Source organism: Brienomyrus brachyistius, chromosome 17 (assembly GCF_023856365.1).
Source record: "Brienomyrus brachyistius isolate T26 chromosome 17, BBRACH_0.4, whole genome shotgun sequence".
Lineage (NCBI taxonomy): Eukaryota > Metazoa > Chordata > Actinopteri > Osteoglossiformes > Mormyridae > Brienomyrus > Brienomyrus brachyistius.
Genome location: NC_064549.1, coordinates 22,011,018 through 22,030,071, shown reverse-complemented (window position 1 = coordinate 22,030,071; position 19,054 = coordinate 22,011,018). Strand labels below are relative to the sequence as shown.

The window sequence follows — 19,054 nt, the reverse complement described above, 5'->3', positions numbered from 1 at the left end:
AGGCGGCTGCGGAGGGGGCGCCTGCCCGGGAGCTGCAGGCAGTGGCGGCTGCAGTGGGGGCGCCTGCCCGGGAGCTGCAGGTGGCTGCAGTGGGGGCGCCTGCCCGGGAACTGCAGGTGGCTGCAGTGGGGGCGCCTGCCCAGGAACTGCAGGTTGCTGCAGTGGGGGCGCCTGCCCGGGAGCTTCAGGCAGGGGGAGCTGCGCAGGTGGCTGCGCAGGCGAAGGCGACCGTGCGAGCTGCGCAGGCCGCAGCGGCGGCTGCACGGGCGCTGGGTCCGTGGACGATGGCGGCTGCACGGGAGCGGGATCCGCGGGCAGCGGCGGCCGCACGGGAGCGGGATCCGCGGGCAGCGTGGACGGCTCCGACGGCGTTGCCGGGGCCGGTGCTTTCCGGACAGGAGAGGCTGCCTGGGGAGGCAGCTTAGCAGAGCTGGGGGCCATCCGGGTGATCGGGGAGCTCTCCCGATCCTCCTCTGGGAGGGCCGCCGGGATGAGGGCACATGCCCTCAAGGCGATCGTCGGGGCGATCGTTGGTCCCCTCCTTCTCCTCCTCCGGCTTTTGGCAGCGGCGGGAGGTGGAGCTACGTCCACAAACGCGGACAGCGGAAGGACGGGCCCCCGCTCGCTGGGAGCGACAGAGCGCTCGGTCCGGAGCTGAGCAATTTGACGGAGACCCTCGCGCAGCTCCTCGGCCAAGCGGGCGTCCAGGTCGAGGGCTAGCTCTTCGAGGGTCTCCGTACGCTGGCGGACGAGGCTCCACGTGGGAAGATCCTCCTTGATACCGGGTTGGGATCTCCAAAAAAACACTCGATCTCCGAGGCGGAATTATGTAGGAAGATGTAAGCCGAAGATGTAATAGGAAGATGTAAGCCGCCTTGTTTGGGTCCGTCATTCTGTCACGATCGCTGGTTGACAACGCGGCGATCGTGCGGGCTGGCGTGGAAGGAGCAGGCAGATAAGCAGGTATCAGGGCGAAACTGGGGTTTATTGGGTAGACGGGAACCAGGAACAGGAAACAACAAACGCCTACGAACATCAATGACGGACAAAGGACTCAGGTAAGACACGGACTGAAATACACAGGACTGATTGAAAATAAACGGACACAGCTGGGTACGATCCGGGAAACACACGTGGGTAAGCAGGGGGCGTGGCACACATGAGGAGCCGACGAGCAGGTCATGACACATAGCAACAAACATAGCTATAACCATAACTATACAAATAGCGATAACCATAGCTATAACCGTAGTGATAACCGTAGCTATAAGTGTAGCAACAACCGTAGCTATAACCATAGCGACAACCATAGCTATAACCATAGCTCTACTAAGTTGTGCATGTGAACATAGTGACTGAGCAGGCTGGTTTTTCATTTGCTCTCTTTTTAATTCCATTTTGGCACCGCCCTGGCTCATCCCCCATGTTGCAGGGTCTCCTTGTCAGACCGACACCTTTTTGCGAAATAGTTCTGCATGTGGGCCGTCGTGGAGGGCACGGCATGTAGGGTGGAGGGCTGTGGTGCCCTGGGGGTCTCCGGCATGGATAAAGTCATTCTCACACTCATACAAAACTAACACGGACCTTTCAACGTCTCTGCATGTTTGACTTACACACTCTGTGCCATTTCAGAAGGCAGAGCAGCTTGAAGAATTATTAACATTTTATCAGATGTGTGAGTCAAGCCGCTTGGATTTCAGTCCTTCACGCTTGGGAAGGAATGCATCGCCATCACAGCCGACAGGCGCGGCCGCGGGGAAGGTGTCGCGTGGGAGGAGCAGGTCATCCCGAACCCAGATTACAAGGCAGTCTCACCGCCATTACAAGAGACACATGTTCTGCCACGACAGTCGCTAATTTCCCAGATTAAATAATGGCGGTATTCCGTAAATGAGCCTCTCACTCACAATGGCCCTGTGACTAGTTTCATTAGTGCCTACAGAGCCCTAATTTCAGGGAGAAATGGAAAAAAAGAGGCTCTAATTAATTTCATCTGCACCTCCAGCCCATTAATCTACATAAGAGAGAAAAGGAACCTAACAGCAACCAACAAAGGTAACATTGCCGACAGCATGGAGAAGCATGAAATGGCAGAGGGGGAGACCTGTATTTATGACTTGATGTGGGAATGGTCTTTTTTTTTATACTGATTGCTTTTCAAAAGCATCTTCACTCGACAGTTTTAATGCAACCCATTAGCACAAATTCAATGGTATCCTTTCTTCTCAGGCGTCGTGCGGAGAGGACAGGGAGGTGGGATGGCAGTCACTTGGAGTGCAGATTCCACTTCGATCCGTCGCCACTTCAGGCATCAGCTGGGAAGCTGGGTTTCCAAGACTCACGTGCTGGAAGCTCTCAGAGAATTTCAGAGCCAACGTCGGCTTCCCCTGTGGACCAAACTGCAGGCAGATCTCAGTTGCTGAAATCTCTTTTTTATGTACAGGTATAAAGCGGCAGCCTACTTTGATGTCATCTGCTCCCAGGCAGCGATGGAAGCTCACTGTGTATTAGCCTTGATTTATGGTTTCTAATTATATTTTTTGCATATAGGAAATGAAGCCTGAGATAATTAGCAGCCAGGATGGAGGGCCTTGGGTCACAGATTACTGTAAGCTGGCAAAAGAGACAAGTACTTCAGTGACTCTGAGGCCTCCAGGCCTGGTGCTTGACTCATGCTCATTTATAACGTTTAAAATATCACCAGACAAGAAGCAAACACTGTCGCCCTGCTATGAAACATTCATGCTCTGAGACGGAACTCGCTAAAAGTTTGTGGCACTAGCAGCTTAGACGGTACGTGGAGTTTCCTTCAAAGCAGGTTCTGTAGCTGCATCAGCCGGTCACCTGACAAGTCCTCCTTGAAAGTGTCTGAGCGACACCCCCCCCCCCCCCCAAAAAAAAAAAAATTAAAAATTAATTATTAAATAGAAGATGCTGGCACTGCCTTCCAAATGCCTTCCCCCTCCCCCCCCCAGCCAAAGGAACAACGTGCCAATTGTTGAGCAGGTTTTCCGGACAACACAGACCTTCTGTCTTGGCTCGTCCCCATATCTGCGATTGGAGTTCCACTCATCCCTCGTTACCGGGATTAAAAACAGGTGGCTCGTCTTCCTCCCCAGGAATGTCCTGCCATCCTTCTTCCACCCGGAGACACGTGTGGCGCCGTCGTTCCCCTTCCAGTTCTCTGGGACCCTCTTTTCACATATTTTTTCATTCTTTCTTCCTGTGCAGACAGACTAACAACAAACATCTGAACAAGATTTCACTTTCAGTTGCTTGTAAATCTAATATGGGTCAAGGTTTAAAGTATGATGTAACATCTGTTGGTTAATTTGCTGGACCCACTCTGCCTTTCCTGAGCCCTGCTCTGTTTGGCCAGTAATGAACGATAACAAATAAAGTGAAAAAGACTCTAAAGCAAGCTTGAGGTTATAAATGCAGCCCCCCGGTCGCTCCTGCACACCCCAGACCTGTGCCTTGCTGATTTGCATTGCAATCCTCTCTGCTTTCCACTCCAGAGGCAAAAAACAGCAGCTCTATACAGTGTCTGCACCAACCCCATTGCTGTAGGCCCCTTCTCCAAGAAGCAGGGAGAGCTCTTGCTGTAATCAGACCACCCTGGCGGAGTGAAAGACGGCCTGATTGTTCCGCTGAATGGCAGCCTGAGAGCCCCCCCCCATTCCTCCCCCCCCCCCAGCTCCCTGGTCTGGGTCCGTGTGACAGAGGGTTGCCATTCAGCATGGGATTCCCAGAGGCTTACCAGGGCTGTACTATCGGGCATGATCATGATTACTGGGGAAAGAGACACCCTCAGTCTGCCAAGAACAGGCAGAGGAAAGACATTATTCAGAAAGTAGTTATTCAGATGCACACTTGGTGTTTTACCAGTGTTGGAGAAAGCATCAGGCTTTCCACTCCAACTCTGCACACACTATTAATTACGAGACAACACACTTAAAGTTTTACTTGCGCAAGGGTACCCACACTCTGCAATGCAAACTACAGCAGAATGTGTTACAAAGGGTGGTTCCCCTTGGCACCTTTATTTATAGTCAATGGGGGGCAGGGGTCTTGGAGTGAGAACAAAGAAAGGACTGTAAGAGTAAGAAGAAGTTCTTGTTTTACTCAGGTGGACAACTTTTAAACACGTGCACAGGATATGTGTAAACTAATATAATCTAAAGTATGAAGGTAAAGGAAAACAAAATAATGTATATACATATTTACACTCATTGCTGATTATACAGAAATGATAACAAATGATTACTAACAGTTTCTTCAACCTAACAGTCCCTCCTGTTTATCATGACAGTTTGATCAGAAACATCAGTATTGTACAAATTGCAAAAACACTTTCAGCACAACCATCATTCAGATCACATCATCATCATTATTAAGTGGGCTAGACAAGGTTAGTAAATCCATTCGTTCTTCTGCAGTGTATAGCAGAAAAACAGAATTAAAAGTGTGTTGTATCATAGAACGGAGGCAGGGTATAATACAAATGAAACAACAACAAACAAATAATAATGTAACAAGAATAGGGAGTGAGAACTTTAGCAGTAACTGCCACCAGGACCCAGTGAGAAACCAGTCCAACCATGAAGGACCGGCATGGGGATCCAGGGACATGATTTTCTGAAGGTCTCGCAGACGGTCCAAGGCTGCAGTCATGTTGGGTGAGTGCGCATTATCGGGAATATACGTACAGCAGGTATTATTCAAAAGCACGCACACACCATACCAGTTATAGGGCAAAACGAAATATGCGCGGGGTCCACATAACCAAGCTACTCCTTGCACCCAGTAGGTGCCATTACTAAATCCACTTATGTTTACCGGGGCACCTTCTCCGTGTACTAGTATTTGGGCACAGTTGGTGGTGTTCCCCATGTGGTGGGTGCCGTTCATTTGGTCATAACACATTGAGTGATTAAATGTTTTAGGGTCCATGATCAAGTGGACAGATAAGGGAAAGGATATATTTGACACTTTTATAGCAAAATCGATCCAAAACTGCTGCGCACATATGCCATTATCCAAACCAGCCGTGTATGGATCGGTGTCATCTATTTTTATATAATCATGCTGATAGCCTACACCTGCAAAAGAGGCAGCACACTTTGCTTGTGACTTATTCATACGTTTCCCATATATAGTTAACCCATCGGCATGAGTTGGCATGTGGGTACAGACATAACAATTAGTTTTCTTTCTTTGCTGAATCATAAACATAACGGTACCTGTAGTTTTGTAGGAAAGGATGGGTCTCATTTGTGGAGATAGGTCTCAGGTGGGAGCCATCATGTGTCCATCTAGGTGGACGAAACCTGCCTTGGTGAGTGCAGGAGCAGACCAACAATTCCCATAAAGAGAATTACGCCAAGAGTCACCTTACCGCATCCCCACCCAATCAGAACCATTCTAAATGGAGTGCAGATCAGCTGTTTTCTTCACCGGGTTGAGACGTCAGTATCCTACTGATTGCTGCGCCTTTGGTCACGTTTTGGTCTCATGTTGCCCTGCGCATTATGTTTACAGCGAATTAAGCACGCTCGACAAAATTGCTTTGCATAATCAGAAAAATTTATAGTATAAAAGTATTGTTGAATAATATGTACCATCCCTCCTGTTGAGACATGGGTATTTCCATGGCTCACTAAGGCAGCTGTCTTGTATAAATTTTTTGGTAGGATGGGCTTGTCATTCATATAATAAGTTTTCCCTTGCTGTATTGCTCCTCTCTTAATCCAGCTCTGTATTTCTGTTTTAGGTGCATGAGTCTGTGCATCACATAGTACATCACTGTCTATCAGCAAGACATCTGTAACATTTAAGGCAGGTTGTTTTTGTGCAGCAATTTTTACCGTCATGTCTGCAAAACTATTTCCTTTAGCTATTGTGGAAGCATCAGTTTGGTGTGCCTTACATTTGCATATCGCAAGGCAAGTTGGTAATTGCACAACATCTAACAACCTGAGTATTAAGTTCGTATGAGTTAAAGATGTTCCTTGCCATGTCTTGAATCCTCTATTTTTCCACACTCTTGCATGGTGATGAACAGCTCCAAACACATATTGACTATCAGTGTATATAGTAAGTGGCTTGTTTTTGAAAAGCTCGCATGCCCTAATTACAGCATAGAGTTCAGCCGCTTGTGCTGAACAAGCAGGGGGGAGTGTATTGGCCTCTAACACTTCAGTAGATGTAACTACAGCATATCTGACCTTGTTCTTCCCCATGTCATTTTTTGATGCTGATCCATCTACAAAAACAACCGTTGAATCTGGTATTGGGGTCTGTAAAATTGCTCTGGGTTTAGTTTGTTCTTCTGCTTCTGGCTTTAATGAGTATTGTCTCACCACTGGGCGGTATTCTGATTTCAGGATTACCTTGTAAGGTGGAAATCCTTTCACTAATCCTACGTCAGTTGGGGAGGTAGACCATAATCCTTCTGGGAGATTACTTAAATCTGGCTCATCTACCTCTTGTGTCACTAAGAGATCTTGTCATGTCTGATCTTCTAAGTGTGTGGTGGGAGTGACTTGAACTCTCCACCCTAGTGGGAATCTCGCGAACGTTTTGCCCAGGGGCCCACACAACCCATAATCCATCCCTGACACTTGGTTCCAGACCAACACGGGTGTCCAGCACTGGCTGAATGACATTTTTTGAGGACTGTCACTATCTGTAAGGAGCTTTCAACTCATAGAAATGTAACTATTTTAAGTATTACTGTGATCTGGCTTCTAAACCTGCAGCTTTTAAGACAGCCGGGCTTTTGAAAAAGCGATGTTGCACATCTGCTCTGAAGCTTTTCTTAGCTACCAGCCTCAAAATTAATAAAATCTTCCTGTTCTCCGACATGCCCCTGAGACAATGATGAGTCCTTACGGTGTTACCATGGGCTATTTGTCCAATGAGCTTCAGCTCAAAGTTGCCCAGTTGACAGGATCCCTGGAACAAATCAGTCAAAGATGCACAAAGCACTTTCAAACACTCACAGGAGCATAGAGAGGAGCTGAGGGGGGGGGGGGGTAAAGTCTGGACCTGGCACTTAACCCACGTCGATGTTGGTGTGTGGCTTAGCGTCTTAGGACATGTGTCTGTGAATGTCACTAGTTCACATCCTGTGGGCCTTATGTGAGATCCCGTCTGCCCGTGCTTTCTCAGTTGGGTGTCGCTTTGAATAAGCGACTGCTAAATAAAGAAGATGATGTAATGCTTTGGAGAACCAGGGAAAATAAAAGAAAAGAGCAAAGATGAATCTGTGTGCTCCCCCTAGGCTGTAGCGCTGCCTGTGGAAGTGGATCAGGCCTCTATATGATTAGCACCGCGGTGTGGACCCGCCCCGCAAGGCCGGGCACATTCGGGCAAGGCATCATGGGAAATCTCTCCCTCCTCCTCCTGAACACAGACGATGACTGAAAGACTCGGGATTACATATGAAGTGCGTAAACTCTTGGGTTTTTTTTAGACTAATATCGTTCGTGAGTGTAGTTCAAAGAAACGTGAACCCAGTGATAAAATATTCATGAACATTATGAGGTATAATCAGGACAATAAAGCAGCAAATCGCAGAGTTTCTTCTGTTGCAAGTAGACGAAAAGTAACCACTGAAAGGCACGATCACACATTCCTTTCTGTTTTTCCATCCTTCCCCTCGATCCTGTCAGCCCCCCGACTCAGATCCTGATGTCGATGCTCTGCTCCCAGCATGCATGGCCCACAGTCCCAGGTTCCTGCCAACTTCGTGGTAATGGAGAGCCGTTTTTTCTTTTTCCTGCGGCCACATTCCAGCGGCATGCACCCGCTTTAGTCTTCCGTCTCATTTGGTGCATCTAAGTGGTGGGGGAGGGAAGAAGATGGTGAGACTGGCCCCAGCCTGACACACAGGATTCGTGAGGAGACAGACATGGGGAGGAGTCTCCCAGCAGACGGCGGATGGGCTCACGATTACCTATGATCCGCTGGGCCCTCCGCCATCCCCGGTTCCCACAGAGGCAGCCGGGGCTTGTCAGTAGGCTCATCAGTGAGCTGATCTGTGGGGTCATCAGTTAGCTAATTTTTACGCTCATCTGTGAGCTCATCTGTGGACCCGTAAGTGAGTTCATCATTGAGCTTGTCATGAGCTTGTCAGTGGCTGGAAACTGCAGACAGAATGAGCCCCAACAGATCCTGATTGTCATTTTGCAGCTGTCTATAACAGCCCCTTTTGCTCTCAGCAGCTGTCAGGAGGGGATGAATCTGCACACTGGCTACACAATCTGGTGAGTCACTCATTCTGGACTGATGACCTCCAGCTGCATGCTTGACCACAGCCCGTAAAGAGCGTAGCTTTGGGTTGAGCATGGGGGGAAACCCGGAACATGTTCTATTTTATGGATGTCAACAGGTTGAGGCAGTTTCTGAAGAACAAATTTGGTGCAAATATTCAAACTATATGAATGAGGTCATTTCAAGAAACTAACCCACGCCCTTTAATTCCAGGTGTGGCTGCCTCTGCATGTGCTTTCGGGATACTTGGGACTTCAGAAAATATGGCAAAAGCATTTGGCACATTTGGCAAAAGTAGCAGTTTAACCACAGAATCAAAAAAGTTCTAAATGGTGGTATTTTAGTCTGTAATGTCAGGACAGTTCGCCACAAAAGTTATCACCAAACAGCATAAACAACGCCCTCCAAAAATGAATTTGATCCATGTTGACACAAACCATTGCCAAAGCTTTCACAGTACAGTGGCTAAGTTAAGGTGAAGTTCAACAAATCACAATCCGCCTTTATATGACCACTCGCTTCACACTAGGACGCTAAAACACCACCAGACACTTATTAGATGGAAATTCCTGCCATCTAGTGGTTGATTTCAAAATGACAAAGTTTTGCGCGTGTTTCTCCGAAATGCAGGTATAATATATTTGCCTACCTTGCTCAGAATAAGCGGTTGGAAGATGGATGGATTATTTTCCTAATAAAAACGATTTTCATTCCCATGGATTCTTGTATTTTTTGTTATAATCCAGTTAAGACGGTTTAGGAAAAAATATTGAATGGTTTTGGTAATGAATGGTCACTCAACTTAGCAACACATTAAAATAATCACATGACGTGATAACATGAAACTGTATAAGAATTTGTTCTTGTCTGGTATCTTTTAAAAATAGTACAAGTAAAATACCTTAATTATTTGATAATGTTTAACGGACCATTATATTGAAACAAAGGCATTTAAAGCCCCCAGTTTGGCGCCAGGATATTGGCATTTACCCTGGTGAATAAGAGAGTCGCCACCCTTTAACTCAGACTGATTAGATCTTAGAAACTTTGGATAGGGTGCTGGGAGGTTCTGCTGTAAATGACTTTTGGTCAGCCTGGAAGACATTCTGGCAAATTCTCATGCAACTTGGGAAAGGGGGGGGGGCAACAAGGTCTTCCTCATGGCATTTACAGCAGGGACAAATTATGATTATTTTCTTTTTAATAATATTTTTCTTGTTTCTAGTCTAATAATATGAGACGTACATTAAAGTACACACAATGCTCCTCTCTCTACGTCATAAACCCTGCTGTACCACCTTTGGGTTTTCTGCAAACCAACCTGTCGCTGGAGGGTTCATTTGTAACCCTCTGCAACTCGCCTATTTTTGCTGCTGTCTAAAATAGCCCCCAGTCACGATGCCCGGGCACGGGGTCTCCCAAAGCGCTCGTCTGTGCTCCGTGGGACTGCCCACAGTGGCTTCTTCAGAAACACTCTCCAAACGCCCCATGGAAACGCTGCTCTCTGGATGGCCACAGACGGGCCCTGGATGGCCACAGACGGGCTCTGGATGGCCACAGACGGGCTCTGGATGGCCACAGACGGGCTCTGGATGGCCACAGACGGGCCCTCGCTTAAGAGCCTCTCCGCAACGTTGAGCAGGTAATCTGCTCTCAGAGGTGCTTTTGACAGCTTCACCCCGTGTAGATTTACAGGCCGGCTGCTTGAATACAGAAAAGCTTTTCTCCATCAAAAGAGACATCTGACACCACAAGGGAAAAGCTGATGAAGAGGCCAGTGTTAAGTATTCTATTATACTGGTAAAAAGGATTTATCTGTTAGCAGATGAATTGCAAATACCAGCTTCCTAGAGAATGTTAATACAACAGACGGAGAACTCTTAAAATAAGAAAGTGAGTCATTTGATCCTTGCTTCATATATTACTTTATGTGAACTGCATGTGTCACGCCTTGAAGGTAAGATTTCCACATTCCAGGTTGGTGAAATTTGTTGTGGAGTTTTTTCGCTCTCTGTCTGCCAGAGTGGAGCTGAAGTTTGAGTCAATAAATATTCAGTTTGAGGAGCTGGATGAAGCAGCGGCGAGGATCTCTGACCGGCTGGAGAAGCACAGGAGCACCTTAGACCAGCAAGTCCACCAGCACCAGGTGTGGGTGTCTCTGCTGGAGGACCAGTAGGTTCGCATGACAGGTTGAGGATCCCTAATCTCCTATTTCGAATGAGTGTCATGCTGTAGATATGCAACAGCAGCTTCTCCAATCTTTCCTGCAATGGTAGGTTAACCACCTTGGAGACGAACCTCTTCGTGACCTACGCAATGGACACACTGCGCCGCTGCCACTCAGTGGTCTTGGGGAAGCTTCCAGACCTGGCCCCAAGCCTGCCCACGGTCGCCTCGGTCCTGCACAGGAAAGCCAGGAATCGGCAGGTCCGCCTGGCTTGGGAGTCTTCTCTCCAGGACCTGGGGCTGAGGAGCACCGACATCACAGCCTTGTGCGCCCTTTTTGTTATGCATGGCTGCCAAGCCGAGTATTTTGGGCCAGCCCAGAGGCAGCATTACACAGGGCAGGTGGAGGCGCTCATACAGAGAGTGGTGACTAACCTAGCTCTGAGAGAGGGTTTGCTGAGGGCGGTGCAGGTGGTGGAAGTGGGACACGCTGACACCGTGATGAGCGAAGCTTTTGAGCAATAATATCCAGGCCCCTGATCTCAATAACCGGATGGTGGGAAATGTTCTGGAAACAGAAATAATAGATAAATGATACACACCTGTAACCTTGAATTTTTTTTTGTAATTATATTTTTTAAAAATGTGGCAATAAAACAAAAATTAATATTTAAATGTTGAAATCAATAAAAACAAGACACTACTGTGTTATATGTTTCTGATTTCTTTACTGCGGTGGGATTCTGGAGTGGCCGGTTAGCTCAGTTGGTTAGAGCGTGGTGCTAATAACGCCAAGGTCGCGGGTTCGATCCCCGTACTGGCCAATTACTTTTCTTGACATGTGCGCATGAAACTCTTGCTGAAAATGATAACTGTCACGAAATTGCTAGAACACGCCGGTCAATTGTGACTTAGGGTTGAAGATGTTATTGCTATTCCGAAGGAAAACGGGAAAATGATAGGATTATCTTATTCATAGTCGGGCATGCAAAACACGGGCTCGTCCGGGATTTGAACCCGGGACCTCTCGCACCCAAAGCGAGAATCATACCCCTAGACCAACGAGCCGACATGTAAGCTTCCTGGCTAGTATCTTAAATAGATTATCAAGCCAGTTTATTTTGTAGCGTTTTCTCTGTATATTTTTCAGTGATCCTAATAATTCTAATATACATTTGTGTAGCGCCATACATCGTTTACCATATGCATGGATAATAAAGTGATATTATATGTATAATACTTTCGTTAAGAACGCTTTCGTTGGCGACGGCTGAGTAGGACCTCGTGGCGCAACGGTAGCGCGTCTGACTCCAGATCAGAAGGTTGCGTGTTCGAATCACGTCGGGGTCAATTTTTCGTCCCTAGAAATTACAGTAATTTATCTCTAGTCAGTTAAAGCAAAAACATTTAACTCTAACTGTCTAAATGATTATGGCCCTGTTGCGCTGACCTCCATAGTGCTTTGGGGGGCTGATTAAACATCGTATCTTTTCCACGATCTCTTCGACCATATTTGATAATGTCTCAGTTTGCCTGTCGCCCTAATATATCAATCGACGATGCCATACACAATTGTACTTCACGTACTTCAGCTCCCGTTCCCCTTAATACTGGCGTCCCACCAGACTGTGTTTAGAGCCTACTACTGAACTCCTCGTATATGCATGACTGTTTGGTTAAACACAGCTCAAACAAAAAATGTTTGATATACCTTTTATACCTTGTATAAAATCCTAAAACCATACATCTTCGCTTACCGTATTTTGAAATAGATTCCGCTTCAGTAGTTTTAAAAGTTCATGATTATCTTAATCACAGTCGGGCATGCAAAAGAAGGGCTCGTCCGGGATTTGAACCCGGGACCTCTCGCACCCTAAGCGAGAATCATACCCCTAGACCAACGAGCCACTACTGTAAAGAAGCGTATACTAGCTTTAAAGAACGTAGGACATGAACGAAAAATGTGTGATATGTGATTGTATTCTGATGTCACATAAATATACATTAATTTCACATTATCATTTCTGATTTTCATAAAGCAACCACTCAAATGACATTAAAAATAATATATTACAGATATTTCAGGTATAATCTATTCCCTACACAAAAGTTACAGATCGTAAGCGTTGGTGGTATAGTGGTTAGCATAGCTGCCTTCCAAGCAGTTGACCCGGGTTCGATTCCCGGCCAACGCAAAACTTTTCTTAGAAATAATAAACTACTAACAACCTATTGATTGGCGAAAACCAACACAATTGTACACATTTATGAAATATAATTAAAGGCATCTAAATAAAATATTTACGAATGTGAAAATGTTATTAAAATATGATATATCATATAAAAGAAGAAACCGGCGAGGCGGGAAATTGTCCCTTAAATTAGTGCTTTACTTTTGTTCCGCATATGGTATAATCACGCTGTTTGCGCCGGTTTCTTGCCCCATTCATTAGTAGGGGCGTGTCGACTCTTCGGATGCTACGGATGCTCCAGTGTGCGCCGCCCATGCCTAAACTATGCCCCGACCGGGAGCACTATGCTGTCAGTAGCAGCTGATCGTGATAGGGAAGTACATATATAACTACAGAGACGTAGAAAACCCTAAAATTCACGAATCCGAGATGGCATCCGAAGAATTAGCCAGAAAGCTGCAGCGCAGGTTAGAAGTGGAACAGAGCGCTTCGGCGGACCTGTGCGCCCCCTGCGCTCCCTGCGCCCCGGCCAAACTGAGCCAGGACGAGGGAGAAGAGAAGCAGCCCGTGGTCAATGGGAGCGCAACTACAGAACTGACGCTGAAACTCAGCCGGAGACTGGACATTAACGAGGGCAACACGGAGCCAAAACAAGTCAAGGTGTTTAACCCGTACACTGAATTCAAAGAGTTCTCGAGAAAACAGATCAAGGACATGGAGAAAATGTTCAAACGGTGAGGAACCATTGTTTCTTTCGATGCGAATGTGATTGGGGGGGATTATAAAGCAAGTTTACGTCGGAATTTTGATTAATTTTTACTTTAAATAACAATCGTCAACATTCACGCATTCACTTATCTTATGTAATCCACAAGCACGTTAACCTTAATCTAATTTCACTTTGCTTTTTAAATAATAAAGCGTAAAAATACATAGAATAAATGCAAATGCAGGATACTGAAGTAAATTCACCTGAAGTATTGTTTTGCAATTTGTTGAGCAGTTGGATGCCCCGTTAAATCTTTACACTAAAATCCTTCTCTTGTTTCCATGAGAGATCTACTGATAAAGTACTAAGTGTCATGGAAATAATTTGCCTTGTATGCAGAGGTTTTGTGTGTGCAGCATTTGTGCCAGTCACAATGTTTTCTCTTGGGCAGTCTTAGTTGAACTTCAGTTGTGCTACTTTTCTTGTCATTTCTAGGACAAAGCCCACTTTCTTGAGTCCAGTGTCTCAGTGACATGCTCCCTGTTGGACTCTTCCCCCTCCCTTTGTCACAATGCTACCTTTGTACCTCTTGACAAGCCAGATCTGAGGGCCGAGCCATAATATCTGTCATCTGTCCATTCTGCAGACCATTTGCGTGTCTATCCACTCCTCCTCCCCTCCAAGACACGCGCGCACACACACATACACACACACACGCAAACAAACAAATGGTAGGCCAGTGATGATAGGAGAACTAAAGGTGCCTTGGGACATTTCTTAAGAAGGCCTGGAACCAAAGAAGGGATCAGAGTGTGGAATCGGTTTCCCTGATGGGTTACATGGTGTGTTTGTGTAACTGCCTGGGGGTAAGGCTGCTATTTACAGTGTGTGTTCGAATGATAAGTAGTTCTTATGGCTGTGAGTGATCCCCCTCCCACAAGCACTGTTCGGCTGCCCCAGATCCACGTCCCCATCAGGCTGCCATGGGACGTCCTCTCTTTTGCCTGCATCTTCAGCAGTCTCTCTCCCTCATTGCAGTCACTGGGATCTCCCAGCTGCTGCTGGCTTCACGCTGCCCCCATCCCTGCCACTTAGGTGGTGCTGGTCACAGCAACAGAGTAAACCTTCTAAACGGCGCTTGCCTTTCCTATGAAATCCCTTGAATAATTCATCCTTAACAAAGTACACACTAGTGGCAAAATTGTGGAAGCTTGTAGCATTTTTGACATTATGCTTTAAACATTACTACGCAGTTTTGGCAGTAATGTTTCTAAACAATCAAAGAATGGCATCATGCATTGGACGGCTAAATAAGCAGTGGGAGCAACAGTTGAATAAAAGTTCTGCGATCTCTAAAAATTGGAAACGTTTCCACAATTTTGACCACTATTGTAGATGGTGCAAAATCTCCACACATAAATCACCTTATTTATCCTGGAAAACCTTTTTATGCTGTGAAAATAAAACCATAGTTTGTGTTTGCTATGTAATGAGTGGGCTGTCACAATGAGAGGCTGTGATGGAGCCGCCCTTCTCCGTGACAGGCCTGGCGTGGGTCGTGCGTAGGAACAATGCACATTCTCTGGCCGCCTTCCCCCCCACCCCCCATTCCACGACCTCTGCGCCAGGGCCGGGCTGTGCTGGAATGTACCAGCTGGGGTGAGGGCACAGCCACAGTCACTGGGAAGGCCGCCCCGCCTGACCACGGGGCCACACTGTTTTGGCTTGATGGCTCCTAGCCAGCTCCATCCAGACCACAGATGGGTTAGATCCATCACACATGATTGTTGGTAGGCCTGAAGTTTTCACTCCTGCTTTGTAGACCATTTGTTTACTGTTGAGAGTTATTTAGAGTAAACCACTAATTTCTTTCTACCACTAAAGCCACTGAGATTTACCTGTCTAAAAATAGTCATTCAAGCAACAGATACTGTTGAAATACCATAAATAAGTTTAATCTTCTAAGCCTTCCTCATGGAGTGTGTCACCCAAAACTGTCAACTACGAAAGGAGTGTAATCTACATTCCAGGTTTGTCAGTGATGTGATATATCACATAGTAATGTGTGAATCATAGCCCACAATAAGCTTCCTTTAGACCTATTTACGTTCCTGAAGGAACAAAACAAAAGCCATTCTGCCTATGCAGGTGATGTAGGGACGTTATAGAGGTCCCGTTTCAAGGAAATGGTCAAATTCAGAGTGCGTGGATTAATCTCTTTGTAAAGACTCTGCTTATAAAGCAGATGTGTTCTTTTATCGATCAGTGCTGAAGGATCACCAGCTGTCTGGACAGATACCGGAACAGAGTGTCACAGGGAGTGAATGGGTATGATTTCATGGGGGCCGCAGGTGAGCTGTGGGCAGCCATGTTCTGGGAGTGGATGGGTTTGGGGCTCAGGCTGTCCCACTCACCAGTCTGAAGCTGCTTGGAGTTCATTATTCTGTAACCCCATCCATTCAGAGACTGTGCCCTACTAACAACTTTGTAAAGAGATCCATTAATAACCTCTGGCACACCCTCGCCCCCCACCCATCTTGCCTGCGGTCTCCAACTATCTCACTGGTCACTCCACCTCTGCGTTCAAAAGCTTAAATATCAGGTGGGAGGAGTCCCCCCCCCCATTGCCTGGAAATTGTTAAATTATCTGTACTTGGGAGGGTCCAGGCAGAGCACCAATGCCCCACCCTTTGATATCAACATGAGATGACGCTTCCTTGGCTACTTAGTGGCCCCCTAAAAGAAAATGGGCTGTACTATGTGTTAATTAAATTAATGTCTGCGATTCTATTCCTGGAATATGTGCCTCTTCACTGATAAAAACACCAAAGCTCTGTCAAATCATCGGTGTCTGTGGTATGTCAGTGCCACTGCACTTCACAGGCTTTCAGACACCATGGGCCTCTGTGAGCGTAAACGCCAGATGCGGCCACCTTGCGCCCGCATGGCCTTATCGCATCTGTTTCAGCTGGTAATTCTCCCCTTGTGCTTCTTTCGAATGTAGCAGCCTGTATGGCGAATGGGGCTAGCCGATTTACCCCCCTCTGCAGAGAGCGATCGCCCTTCAAATACACTTGTGGTATAACGCGATAAAGGAGTCGCACAAAGAATGCACTGAGCCACCAGTACCTGGAGTAAGGAGATTACTAGACAAGAAGGGACTGTGGGATTTACTGCCCTAACTTGGTCTGACATTTAAAACAATACTGGCTAATGTGTTAAATCATCTCATGCACACTGGTACATGGATGTCTGCCAGCCATTGGCCAGACCAAAAGCAGGAGGCATTGTGTGCTTGTGCCCAAGGGAAAAGTGTGTGCTCCACAAATGCTGATAAAATCAGGGTTTTCCCCTTTGCTGAAAATACAACAAAAACACCCAAAATCAAACGAAAAGCATTTCTTAGCATAATACCGGCCAACTCCTCTGACTGTACCCCCCATGACTGGGAATTCACCATGTGCTTTCAATGGACTGAAGGCTGGGCTCTCTCTACTAAGGTATGACTCCAGTAAAGATGGCTTTATCGATCTCATGGAGCTAAAGCTGATGATGGAGAAGCTTGGAGCACCGCAGACCCACCTGAGTCTGAAGAACATGATCAAGGAGGTGGACGAGGACTTTGATGACCAGCTCAGCTTCAGAGAGGTAAGGGAGATCGTTGGTGTCCAGTGTAGGGACATGGCTCAGTACAGTGTGTCCTTCGGTTTATCTCCTTAATTACAGCTGTAGACCAAAAATAAATAAACAGGCGTCATTTCATTTGCAGTGAAAATTCTGACGTTACCGTGAAACAAAATGGCAGTATGGTGCTAGCAAGCGGAATACCCCATTGGGGCATGAACTGGGGCTGACAGGTGGCGTCAATCTGAGAATCTATAAGCCCCATAGCAACAGGTGACAACTGTAGCCTGATGGGGGCACAAAGGGGTCCTTGTGCTGGTTCAGCCCAGTCCCAGGCTTCCCCCAGTAATATGGTGGGAGGGGTGAAATTGATATGTGCACAAGTCAGGGGCAGAAAAGCAATACTACTAACAGATATTCATGCTGTCTGGACACAGGACTGGTATGTTTACTAATCATAACTATATATTTAAAAACGAATACATTGAAATATACATTAGAAGATCTATAATCTGCATGGGATGACAGTGAAAGGCAGTATAATTGACCTCTGACCTTGACCCCCCCCCCAGTTCCTGCTTATCTTCCAAAGGGCCGCGGCTGGTGAGCTCCAGGAGGAGAGTGGGCTGCTGGCTTTGGCACGCCTTTCTGAGATCGATGTCTCCACAGAAGGGGTGCTGGGGGCACGTGACTTCTTTGAAGCCAAGGTATGTGCGACTAGCTTGTAAGGACTTCCTGCATCACGCTGCTCCTCTGGGCCACACTTCCATTACGTTTGCATTTGAAAGGTACATTCCCCTCCAGTGCTGAACAGTGTTGATCATATCACAAAAATGCTCTACATCCTTCTGACAAGACAAACGAGGAACAAGTAATTTGATGCTGCTTTCATACAACATACAGCATGCCTTTGAGTGTGTTTCCTGATGTGTGTCCGTTCCATAGTTTTAAAATTATTTATACTTCGAAGCACAGTGTCCTCTAGTGGCCAGATAGAGATATTCAACAGCAATAGCGGATGCTTATATTGTATTGTCCCTCTTACCTTGCAGCATGTCTTCCTGCTGTGATCTCTACCATTCTGTTTTTGTGTCCATAACAGGCACAGGCCCTGGCGGTGGCTAGCAAGTTTGAGGCAGAGATACGGGAGGAGCAGGAGGAAAGGAAACGCCAGGAGATGGAGCGAAAACAACGACGTGCTGCCTTCAGACAGCTGCAGTCTACTTTCTGCCCTTAGAGCCTGACGAACTCCAGAGCCTAAACGTGGACGTCAGATGCATGTGGTATCACTGCTCAGAATGAATGATGGGAACACTACTGGGTTAGACGTCTATCTAGAACTAAAAGGACAAAAGTCTCACACTGGGATTGTTTGGTCTTAGGGCTACGTTTTGAATATTCAGTTATAGATTTTTATATTTTTCAGTTTATTGCAAATACTTTATTGAGTAACTGAATCTAAAATGTTATAAAACTGTTCACTAGTGTTCAGAAAAATAGTAACAGAATCAAAAGTATCGGGAGGGGTACATTCAAGTTTTAAATTTCACTTCTTTTTCTTTTTAATGTTGGTCTTTGGGAGATATTGGCACTCATTTATGACTATATTCTTATTCCAGTGTCCTAGATAGACAAAAATAGGATATATTTGTAATCTGTAAAAGGTTATGCTTGGCTGTCTATGTATTTATATGATTTGTATTTAATATTTGATATATTTGATTTAATTAGTGCTTGCTTACAATGTTTAACTTGAGTATTTAACTTTAATCAGAAGCACATATCCTTTTTAATGTTTGTGTAGCAAAATGAAATTATTAAAATGTATTTTTCCATGTGTAAAACATTAATTCTGTGTTTTTATTTTATGTCGAGGTACTCGCTATAGTTCGTGACATTCAAAATACCTTCATTAGCTATACTACACAGATATCAGGAGTTTGAAGGGCACTGTTCAACGTGTAAAAATCTAAGACCTCAATAAGTAGTACTGGATTCATTGCAATAACAGATGTGCATAATAAAATATTTTCAGACAGTTTAGAGACTGCTGATGAAACTATAGAAGAATTCTAATTAAAATGTA

General features: G+C 46.0%; 2 protein-coding genes, 1 long non-coding RNA gene and 5 other non-coding genes across 9 annotated transcripts; 6 read left to right on the top strand and 2 right to left on the bottom strand.

Annotated features, from left to right (window-relative positions):
* Nucleotides 1-7,404: 7,404 nt before the first annotated feature.
* On the top strand, nucleotides 7,405-8,814 carry LOC125711393 (uncharacterized). Its single transcript, XR_007383006.1, has 4 exons — nucleotides 7,405-7,450; nucleotides 7,677-7,756; nucleotides 8,229-8,270; nucleotides 8,491-8,814. It is a non-coding gene; the product is annotated as an uncharacterized LOC125711393 (long non-coding RNA).
* An 869-nt stretch (nucleotides 8,815-9,683) lies between these two features.
* Nucleotides 9,684-11,141, top strand: LOC125711390 (single-pass membrane and coiled-coil domain-containing protein 1-like). 2 transcript variants are annotated; one of them, XM_048980233.1, is made up of 4 exons: nucleotides 9,684-9,804; nucleotides 9,889-9,919; nucleotides 10,300-10,449; nucleotides 10,554-11,141. In XM_048980233.1, exons 1-4 carry the CDS (start codon nucleotides 9,786-9,788, stop codon nucleotides 10,966-10,968), a joined length of 615 nt encoding a protein of 204 aa, XP_048836190.1. In that variant the 5' UTR covers nucleotides 9,684-9,785; the 3' UTR covers nucleotides 10,969-11,141. The 2 variants fall into 2 exon arrangements, with proteins under 2 accessions (XP_048836190.1, XP_048836191.1); XM_048980234.1 differs by lacking the exon at nucleotides 9,684-9,804 and having other exon boundaries at nucleotides 9,870-9,919.
* A 52-nt stretch (nucleotides 11,142-11,193) lies between these two features.
* Nucleotides 11,194-11,267, top strand: trnai-aau (transfer RNA isoleucine (anticodon AAU)). Its single transcript has one exon. It is a non-coding gene; the product is annotated as a tRNA-Ile (tRNA).
* Nucleotides 11,268-11,439: 172 nt separating this feature from the next.
* trnap-ugg (transfer RNA proline (anticodon UGG)) lies at nucleotides 11,440-11,511 on the bottom strand. Its single transcript has one exon. It is a non-coding gene; the product is annotated as a tRNA-Pro (tRNA).
* Nucleotides 11,512-11,721: 210 nt separating this feature from the next.
* On the top strand, nucleotides 11,722-11,793 carry trnaw-cca (transfer RNA tryptophan (anticodon CCA)). The gene has a single exon. It is a non-coding gene; the product is annotated as a tRNA-Trp (tRNA).
* A 485-nt stretch (nucleotides 11,794-12,278) lies between these two features.
* Nucleotides 12,279-12,350, bottom strand: trnap-agg (transfer RNA proline (anticodon AGG)). The gene has a single exon. It is a non-coding gene; the product is annotated as a tRNA-Pro (tRNA).
* A 216-nt stretch (nucleotides 12,351-12,566) lies between these two features.
* Nucleotides 12,567-12,638, top strand: trnag-ucc (transfer RNA glycine (anticodon UCC)). The gene has a single exon. It is a non-coding gene; the product is annotated as a tRNA-Gly (tRNA).
* A 301-nt stretch (nucleotides 12,639-12,939) lies between these two features.
* efhd1 (EF-hand domain family, member D1) lies at nucleotides 12,940-18,812 on the top strand. The gene is made up of 4 exons (XM_048980232.1): nucleotides 12,940-13,369; nucleotides 16,845-16,992; nucleotides 17,541-17,675; nucleotides 18,071-18,812. Exons 1-4 carry the CDS (start codon nucleotides 13,065-13,067, stop codon nucleotides 18,203-18,205), a joined length of 723 nt encoding a protein of 240 aa, XP_048836189.1. The 5' UTR covers nucleotides 12,940-13,064; the 3' UTR covers nucleotides 18,206-18,812.
* Nucleotides 18,813-19,054: the final 242 nt, after the last annotated feature.

What these genes read in the sequence shown, in the direction of transcription:
- LOC125711390 (XM_048980233.1), top strand. An exon ending in CTCTCCGCAACGTTGAGCAG is followed by an intron (nt 9,920 to 10,299) that starts GTAATCTGCTCT and finishes TCTGTCTGCCAG; the next exon opens with AGTGGAGCTGAAGTTTGAGT. An exon ending in GTGTCTCTGCTGGAGGACCA is followed by an intron (nt 10,450 to 10,553) that starts GTAGGTTCGCAT and finishes CTGCAATGGTAG; the next exon opens with GTTAACCACCTTGGAGACGA.
- efhd1 (XM_048980232.1), top strand. Translation starts at nt 13,065, where the DNA reads ATGGCATCCGAAGAATTAGCCAGAAAGCTGCAGCGCAGGTTAGAAGTG. An exon ending in ATGGAGAAAATGTTCAAACG is followed by an intron (nt 13,370 to 16,844) that starts GTGAGGAACCAT and finishes CTCTCTACTAAG; the next exon opens with GTATGACTCCAGTAAAGATG. An exon ending in ACCAGCTCAGCTTCAGAGAG is followed by an intron (nt 16,993 to 17,540) that starts GTAAGGGAGATC and finishes CCCCCCCCCCAG; the next exon opens with TTCCTGCTTATCTTCCAAAG.